General features: G+C 39.4%; 1 protein-coding gene across 1 annotated transcript; it reads left to right on the top strand.

The window, feature by feature from the left end:
* The first annotated feature begins 2,807 nt into the window (after nucleotides 1-2,807).
* Nucleotides 2,808-8,607, top strand: LOC128354532 (dynein light chain Tctex-type 3-like). The gene is made up of 5 exons (XM_053314754.1): nucleotides 2,808-2,940; nucleotides 3,826-3,867; nucleotides 6,308-6,431; nucleotides 7,149-7,226; nucleotides 8,055-8,607. Exons 1-5 carry the CDS (start codon nucleotides 2,914-2,916, stop codon nucleotides 8,126-8,128), a joined length of 345 nt encoding a protein of 114 aa, XP_053170729.1. The 5' UTR covers nucleotides 2,808-2,913; the 3' UTR covers nucleotides 8,129-8,607.
* The last annotated feature ends 1,211 nt before the right edge of the window (nucleotides 8,608-9,818 follow it).

Raw genomic sequence — 9,818 nt, 5'->3', positions numbered from 1 at the left:
TCCTCTCTTCTGTCCTTCCTTCTTTTCATCCTTCCTTTCTTCCTTCCTTCTGTCCTTCCTTCCTTCCTTCCTTCCTTCCTTCCTTCCCTCCTCTCTTCTGTCCTTCCTTCTTTTCATCCATCCATCCTTCCTTCCTTCTGTCCTTCCTCCCATATTTCCTTCCTCCCTTTCTTTCCTTCCTGTCTTCTTTTCGTTCCTTTTATTCTTCCTTTCATCTTTCCATACTTCCTCCCTCCTTCCTTCCATCTTTCTTTCCTGTCTCCTTTTCGTTCGTTCGTCCCTCTTTTCCTTCCTTCCCTCCTTCTTTTTAATGATCCGGCCCACATCAGATCGAATTGGGCAGTATGTGGCCCTTGAATGAAGATGAGTTTGACACCTCTGAGTTACAGTAAACTCTAGCAGACAGCTCACCATACACTAGAGTATTTTAGTGTATTTTAGCTCTATCTAACATCTATCAGTGATGATGTCAACCTGTTATTATTATTATAGTGTTTTACTCAACTGAAAGCAAAGGAGGAGAGATTTTACAGCATGGGTGTCAAACATGCGAAAGTAAGAGAGCTACTGGACTTTTGAACGGCTTGTTTAACTTTAAAACACTTCCAGACGCTTCAGTTGACAAGTCAAAAGTAAAATGCAACCTGTGTCAAACGGAGTTTAACTACCACCGGAGTACGTGGAGTTTGAGTTAGCACCTCCACGCTAAACACCCAGGTGCAGCCAAGCCAGCCTCAGCTCCACCAAAGGACCATTTTGGAGTGTGGGAGTCGCAGCAGAGCCGTGATTGATTCCCAGTTAAGACACTCTGGTAAGAAATGCTTTACATTATGGGCTTAAAACTGCCTTCAAATGTAAAATAACAGGATTTTAAACATGCAATTCAAAACAGGATTAATCGCGATTAACTATGGAAATTTTGCGATTAATCGCGATTAAAAAATATCGTTTGACAGCCCTAGATTTTATGCATCATGTCCATTTGAATCCACTGTAACTGCTGTGAAATGTGTTTTTACACTTTAAAGATTGTACGTGGAATATTCCTTTAAAAAAAGGGGGACACACAAATTAGGAATATAATAGATTTGTGTTTAAGTGACGCTATTTGGAGCCACCAGCATGCTACTTTAACCACTATCTCTTCCCAAGTGACCTACAGCTGAGCCTCCTCCTCTTCCACCAGTACGACCAGTATCACTCTGTTGCTGGGAGGAGTCTCTCTCACTTTAAATCTTAATTTTTGATTTGTTGTATTTTGTGTGGCACATGTTTTCTACTCATCAGCTGAGCCTCAAGGTGTGTGTGTGTGTGTGTGTGTGTGTGTGTGTGTGTGTGTGTGTGTTAAACTGTGAGGATGTAATTATGATTATTTATTGTGACATGGTCCTTGAGCACATTTGCACTTTTAATGTGATCTGTATGCATTTGAATGAGATGTGTTTTATATTCTGACATGATAATCTCATTTAACTCATGTTTATGGTTTTTTTATGATTTGGACTTTTTTTGTGATACCAGTAAAGCATTTTGATACGAAGCTGAGCGTGTTTCTTCATTTTTATTTCATTTCAGGGGTTACACATCACCAAATTCAAAGCTGTGTTACTCAAACTACTCAACTCTTCTTTAATTTCAGGGTAACGGCAGGTCTGGAAAAGTATTTAATCAAGCATTAAAACTACAAAACTCAACTCAAACTGTACTACAGTAAAATACAAGTACCTCAAACTGTACTACAGTAAAGTACAAGTACCTCAAACTGTACTGCATTAAAGTACAAGTACCTCAAACTGTACTACAGTAAAATACAAGTACCTCAAACTGTATTACAGTAAAGTACAAGTACCTCAAACTGTACTACAGTAAAGTACAAGTACCTCAACAGTGTACTAGAATAAAGTACAAGTACCTCTAACTGTACTACAGTAAAATACAAGTACCTCAAACTGTACTGCAGTAAAGTACAAGTACCTCTAACTGTACTACAGTAAAGTACAAGTACCTCAAACTATACTACAGTAAAGTACAAGTACCTCAAACTGTACTACAGTAAAGTACAAGTACCTCAAACTCTACTGCAGTAAAGTACAAGTACCTCATTAAACTCTTGTATATAGTTTATATTAATGGATTAAACACATATTAAATTAAACGGTGTAATGTATTTCCCGCCACCAGGTGTCACCGGTCGCTAACACTAACCCTATTAATGTTTTAAACCCATATAAAGTTAAACTTGTACTGTATTTCCTATTACCGCACCAAACCAGAGACATTATAATAAGAGCCTTAGAAGGACTTTGACCAAACCCTTATAAAGTTAACAGTTGTAATATATTTCCCGCCACCAGGTGTCATTGGTCGCTAACACTAACCGTATTAATGTATTAAATCCTTATAAAGTTAAAAACTGTAATATATTTCCTATTAACGTATTAAACCCATATGAAGTTTAAGGTGTAATATATTTCCCGCCACCAGGTGTCACCGGTCGCTAACACTAACCCTATTAACCGTTATGCTATTAACGGTTTGAACCGTTTGAACCCATATTAAATTAAACGGTGTAATATATTTCCCGCCACCAGGTGTCACCGGTCGCTAACACTAACCCTATTAACCGTTATGCTATTACGGTTTGAACCGTTTGAACCCATATTAAATTAAACGGTGTAATATATTTCCCGCCACCAGGTGTCACCGGTCACTAACGCTAACCCTCCCCGGGTTTCAGGCCTCTCTCTCCGGCTGTCGTTGTCTGACTTTAACAGCTGGCAGGAAGAACAGACGTGACTTTACTTCCGGTCTTTTCTTCCTTCGAGCAGCTTCTCCGTTTCTCTCTTTATTTTCTTCTGTAAATCAGAGAGTTGTAATCGCAGTGGATCCTCGGTAGAAGACAGGAAGACAGGAATGGAGGAATATAACAGCAGCAGCGAGGTTTGATCCTTTAAATTAAACATTTAGTCTCATTTAATGCAGATAGTGAGGAACATTAGCGGCCACTCCCGATGCTACAACCATCATTATTATTATTATTATTATGTGTTATATATTATTACTATTATTCTTTATTAAGGGTTAAATCAGTAGTTTAGGTTGTTTTATTAACTACTAACATATTCATTGTGTTGTTATAAGTCATGTTTTAATATTTCACTATTTATTTATCTTTTAGTTTAACGATAAAACAGGATGATTTAATTATACACACGTAAATACACACACATTAATACACACACATTAATACACACACACACTACACTGATATACACACTAATAAACACACACACACATTAATACACACAGTACACGGATACACACACTACACGGTTAAACACACTAATACACACACTACACTGATATACACACACACATATTAATGCACAAACACTACACTAATATACAGACATTAACACACACACACACAACACTGATATACACACTAATACACACTACACTGATATACACACTAATACACACTACACACTGATATACACACACTACTCTGATGTACACACACATACACAGCACTGATATACACACTAATACACACACACACACACACATTAATACACACACTACTCTGATATACACACTAATACACACACACACACACTAATAAACACACACATTAATATATTTAACTATTTTCGGGGACTTGTGCTAAATGTTGTATATTTTTCATCTTTCAGAGTAAATATTTATTTATATTGTAGTTTAATGATGAAACTCGATATTTTTATTATATATATATATATTATTATTATTGTTCGATATTTAAAAACCTTCACTGAGTATTTGTCTGTTTTGTCTTTTTTTCAGAGCTCATTCAACTCTGAAGAAGTTGATAATATTGTCAAAGAGGTAAAAGTTTAACCTTTATATATCAAATGTACTTTTATTTTCCTTTTTAAATAGATTGTAAGATTGTAAAAAATACTATATTCTCCTTTTATAATAAGAGCTTAATAATGTAGGAAGCTAACAGGAAGTTATAGACATGAATGTGCTTTTTTACACTAGATTTAAAATAGATTACTTTCACACACAGATATCATAGTTTAATTTATCACAAAGTAAACCAAACATATTTATTATAAATATATATATATAAAACAAACTATTAAAGACTTTAGATTAACCCAATCATTTACACATATTTTTTTATCATAGTGTGAATTAGAACTGCAATGTTTAGTCCATTAATAGAGTCGTCAAATGGTCATTATAATAATCATATAATCGTCATTTCCTGGTTGCAGCTGATGATTTCAAAGCTTTTTTATGACATAATTTATAATAATCAGATTATTTTAGGATATTGGACCAAACAAGACATTTAAAGGCTTCATTATCAACTAGAAATGAACTCATTTTGATCATATTTTTTTACTGTTTTCTGCCATTTATAGACAAAAAAATGAATTGAATTGAACATTAAGAGTGTAGGACTGCAGCTTGTGTGTCATTAAGTCTGAAACCAGTGAAAAAGACCCAAGTTAATATTATTCACAGTCCAAACCTCAAAGATAACCAGGTTAAAATGACTTGGAACAAAGAAAAAGCTTAAAATCCTCCACATTCAAGAAGCTGCAACTAGTGAATACTGATCTGATTAATGACCTCAGCTCTATTAGAGATGTTAAAATGTTTAAATTAGTCATATTATCTCATTAAAAAGATTAATTAGTTGATTAATTGATTATATGAGATGTTTAGTTGTTGAGTGAGAGAAGGAAGGGAGGGAGGGAGGGAGGGAGGGAGGGAGAGGGAGGAAGGAAGGAAGGAAGGAAGGAAGGAAAGGAGGGAGAGAGGGAGGGAGGGAGGAAGGGAAGGAAGGAGGAAAGGAAGGAAGGGAGGGAGGGAGGAAAAAGGAAGGGAGGAAGGAAGGAAGGAAGGAAGGAAGGGAGGGAGGGAGCAAAGAAGGAAGGAATGAAGGTAGGAGGAAAGAAGGGATGAATGAAGGTAGGAGGAAAGAAGGAAGGAATGAAGGTAGGAAGAAGGAAGGAAGGAAGGAAGGAACAAACAGTCAAAACAGACGGGGTCAATTTGACCCGGGAGGACGACAGGAAGGTTAAGGATGCACTGATCCGACTCTCTCACTGATACCAGGGCTTTATGTATCATGTATATAGTCTATATAGCTACATGCTCTTATTTTGAAAGCGCATAAATAACATTGATTATTAAAAAAGATGATGAATTAGTTGATTAATTGATTATATGAGATGTTTAGTTGTTGGGTGGAGTTCCTGTGCTGCTGTGAGGAGTCAGGTTTATAGATGGTGATTTAATAAGAAGCTATAAGGTGAATGATGGCAGATGAATCAAGTTGACTTCTGAAATGCATGCATTAAAACACTGTCAGCATACGATAAAGAAACAAACCTCACGTCCACGACTAGAAGAGTTAACGTGAGTCTGTAACGTTTGAGCTGCTCCTCTGAAGTTTAACTCTGAAGTTTAACTCTGAAGTTTAACAGGAAGCTGAACAGTGATTTCTCTTCTTCAGCTGAGTCGCCTCCAGTTAAACAGCAACCGGTGATTCCCTCATGACTGGAAACACTCTGCTATTATCTGACTCTGTGTGTGTGTGTGTGTGTCTCTCCTTCTCTCTCTCTCCCTCTCTTTCTCTCTCCCTCTCTCTCTCTCCCTCTCTTTCTCTCTCCCTCTCTCTCTCTCCCTCTCTTTCTCCCTCTGTCTGTCTCACTCTCTTTCTCTCTCTCTCCTTCTCTCTCTCTCTCTCTCTCTGCCTCTCTGTCTCTCTCTTTTCCTCTCTCTCTCCTTCTCTCTATCCCTCTCTCTCTCTCTGCCTCTCTCTATCCCTCTCTCTCTCTCTCTCTCTCTCTCTCTCTCACTCTCTCTCTCTGCCACTCCCCCCCCTCTCTCTCTCTCCCTCCCTCTCCTTCTCTCTATCCCTCTCTCTCTCTATCTCCCCCTCTGTCTCTGTGTCTCTCTCTCCCTCTCTCTGCCTCTCTCTCCCTCTTTCTCCCTCTCTCTCCCTCTCTCTCTATCTCCCCCCTGTCTCTGTCTCTGTCTCTCGCTCTCTCTTTCTCTCGCCCTCTTTTTCTCTCTCTCTGTCTCTCTCCCTCTTTCTCTCTCTCTCTCTCTCCCTCTCTCTATCCCCCTCTCTCTCTCTCACTCTCCCTCTCTTTCTCTCTCCCTCCCTCCCTCTCTCTCTCTCTCTACCTCTCTCTCCCTCTCCCTCTCTACCTCCCTCTCCCTCTCTACCTCCCTCTCTCTCTCTCTTTCTCTCTCTCTCTCTCTCTCCCTCTCTTTCTCTCCCTCCCTCTCTCTCCCTCAGTGTATTGAAGGAGTGGTGGGAGTAGACGACTACAGCCAGGGTCAGGTGAACAAATGGACCGCCAGCATCGTGGAGCGCTGCCTCACTCTGCTGGTCAAACAGGGGAAAGCCTACAAGTACATCGGTGAGCAACGAGAGGAACAAACTGAATCCTCTAAAACGGACATATAAGGCTCCGTGTTCTGCTTCCAGACGTCAGGAGACAAACACAGAACTCATTTATAAGTGTGGATACAGCTAATTAACCCTCCTGTTGTCCTCTAGTCAAGGAAAGGAGGGAGGGAAGGAAGGAAGGAAGGAAGGAGGGAGGGAGGGAGAGAGGGAGGAAGGAAAGAAGGAAAGGAGGGAGGGAGGGAGGGAGGGAGGGAGGGAGGGAGGGAGGAAGAAGGAAGGAAAGGAGGGAGGGAGGAAGGAAGGAAAGGAGGGAGGGAGGGAGAGAGGGAGGGAGGAAGAAGGAAGCGAAGGAGGAAAGGAAGGAAGGGAGGGAGGGAGGAAGAAGGGAGGACGGAAAGAAGGAATGAATGAAGGTAGGAGGAAAGAAGGAATGAATGAAGGTAGGAGGAAAGAAGGAAGGAATGAAGGAAGGAAGGAAGGAAGGAAGGAAGGAAGGAAGGAACAAACACTCAAAACAGACGGGGTCAATTTGACCCGGGAGGACGACAGGAAGGTTAAGGATGCACCGATCCGACTCTCTCACTGATACCAGGGCTTTATGTATCATGTATATAGTCTATATAGCTACATGCTCTTATTTTGAAAGTGCTGCATAAATAACATTGATTATTAATATTATAATTATTGTGATTATTGAAGTGTTGGTTGTGGCTGTTTCTCCGTACAGTGACGTGTGCCGTGATGCAGAAGACCGGCGCAGGCCTCCACACAGCTAACTCCTGCTACTGGGACACTGCTATGGATGGTAAGACCAACCCTCCACGGCTCAGACCCTCCACAGCTCAGACCCTCCACAGCTCAGACCCTCCACAGCTCAGACCCTCCACAGCTCAGACCCTCCACAGCTCAGGCCCTCCACAGCTCAGACCCTCCACAGCTCAGACCCTCCTCAGCTCAGACCCTCCACGGCTCAAACCCTCCACAGCTCAAACCCTCCTCAGCTCAGACCCTCCACGGCTCAGAGTCCACATTCAGCTCAGACCCTCCTCAGCTCAGACCCTCCACGGCTCAGAGTCCACATTCAGCTCAGGCTAATCAGCTGGTTTATTGTCGTTAAAGAAGTCCTGATCAAGTCTTACTGACTCTGATCTGACATCTTTTAATTTCGGATATCTGCATACAACATTTTTCACACGTAGAAGATACAATATTCATTTAAAGTGAATCTGTCACATTGAAATAACAGCTAGAGCACATTTTTATTATTATTATTATTATAATTTATGTGAATGTGACTCCTAAAACTGATGTGATCCTCTCGAGAGAAGATGTATCACTCTGTTGGATTTGTTTGAACTACATAAACACTCTTGGAGTACAGAAAAATAAAGGATATATAGTAATAATAATAGATAATTGTAGGTCTTCTGTCATCATACTTTCATACTTTGGCCAATTTTATTGCGTGGCTCCATGTAAAAAGGGTTAAAGCGGAGATGAATGTATATAGAAATGTTCCTTTCCTGAGGATTTATATTATGTGCATCAAGTTTGTGTAGTGTTTTTTTGACAGTTGAAGGCTTTCAGCTCTAATTTTCTTCTTCTAACACTTTTTGTTTTTTTGTCCCTGCAGGAAGTTGCACTGTTAGATGGGAAAACCGCACCATGTACTGCGTGGTCAGTGTGTTCGCTGTGGCTGTCGCATAGAACACACATACACACACACACACACACACACACACACACACACACCTATACATACATATATATATATACTGTATATTAATAGATGACCATCACTACCACCAGAAGCTTGCAGTGTACTCATGCGACCAGCAGGGGGCAACCAAGTGCCACAGAGTCCATGCTGCCTCATTGTAGCTCGACCTTTGACCTCGAAGGAAAAGCTGCAGAGACAACAGCTGTTTGATTTTTTTTAATTTTTCCTGGTTTTCAGCCTTTAAACATCTCTCTGTTATCTATCTATCTTGTCACTGCAGTGCTTTATAGCTTCACAGTTAACTGTATTTATCACCAACGCCTGACTGCATGCAACAGCTGCAAACACACACACTCAATTCATTTCTTCTTCTGTGGTTTTATTTTATTTTGTGCATCATGTCAAAGAGAGAAAGAGGATTTTTGTACCCAGAAGGGTTTCCTGCAAGGTAATAAACTTATGATTTATGATCAAACAGGAAGTCATTGATTATTTTTAGCGAAACACCGCAGCAGCTGGATTATTCTTTTATTTCATTTTCATCCCTGCAGGTGTGAATTTCCACTTTTTTATTTCTATTTTTGTAGTTTTGTTGAATCACTTTGTTTGAATTCATCTCTAATTTCTTGGTGGATCACAAAATGTCGGTAACTTTGAACACAGTAAGTTCCTTTTTTGGTTACACTGTAATGATTACGAAATGTTGCTTAAAGGCCTCAAAAAGTTCATCTCAAATCGTCAAAAAAAAAAAAAAAGGAAGTTCACTTGGTCACACTTACTGAAAGATTTCATGGTGGAGAAGAAATGTTTATGGATTTATTTTAAAGCTTTTAAATTAAAGATGTCATGGAAACACAGGAAAGACTCTCCACAAAATAAGAATAACAAATAATCTTTTATTGCTGTAATTTCCTGCATCCTTTAGAGCTTTAATGACATTTCTTACACTGACACATTTAGTTTATTTGTATTCTTGCTTTTAATGTAACATGAAATTTATATTGAGGCATTAATGACAGAAAATTTGAGCTTTAAAAGTTTAATATTTACGATGAAAACCCACGAATTGGACATATTCCTGAGCTTTCAGCCACATCACATGACCCGACTGATTCCACGCTTTGGTCATGTGATGAACAAATGAACCATGACATGAAATATGGATGAAAGCCCCGAGAAGCCTCTAACCAGTGGAGCTTGTGCTAATGAGTCATAATTAAATAACAGACAATGATTATTTCAGATGAACTGAGAATTGATCCAGCTGCAGAAGAGATGCGACTAATTGGGTTTTTTAAAATGAAATGCCAGAAAATTATGAATAATAATATAAAACATGCATAAATAAGCACAGCTGTATTAGAAAGCATGTTTGTTTAATGAAGCTCAAGCAGATCCACTTGCTCAAAAGCGATTTTTGTTCTTTCTTTTTTATAAAATAATGACTTTCTTCACCACATTTAAGAACTTATCCAGACATAGTGACTTTGTCCGAGTGCAAAGTAAATGACAGAAACAGGAAGGACAGTTTTGAAACCAGCAAAGCTTAACCTTTTTCTTGATGAAACACAAAACGAGAACAAGCTCTCTTTTTTTGAGCAAGAACCGTCTCTTTGCAAAACCTGGCAAGAAGCAAAAATGGCGCGCTTTTCCACTACACAGTTCTAGCACGACTCA

This window comes from Scomber japonicus, chromosome 24, assembly GCF_027409825.1.
Source record: "Scomber japonicus isolate fScoJap1 chromosome 24, fScoJap1.pri, whole genome shotgun sequence".
NCBI classification, from domain to species: domain Eukaryota; kingdom Metazoa; phylum Chordata; class Actinopteri; order Scombriformes; family Scombridae; genus Scomber; species Scomber japonicus.
The sequence above is the reverse complement of the archived record's forward strand: the minus strand, read 5'-3'. Positions and strand labels throughout refer to the sequence as shown.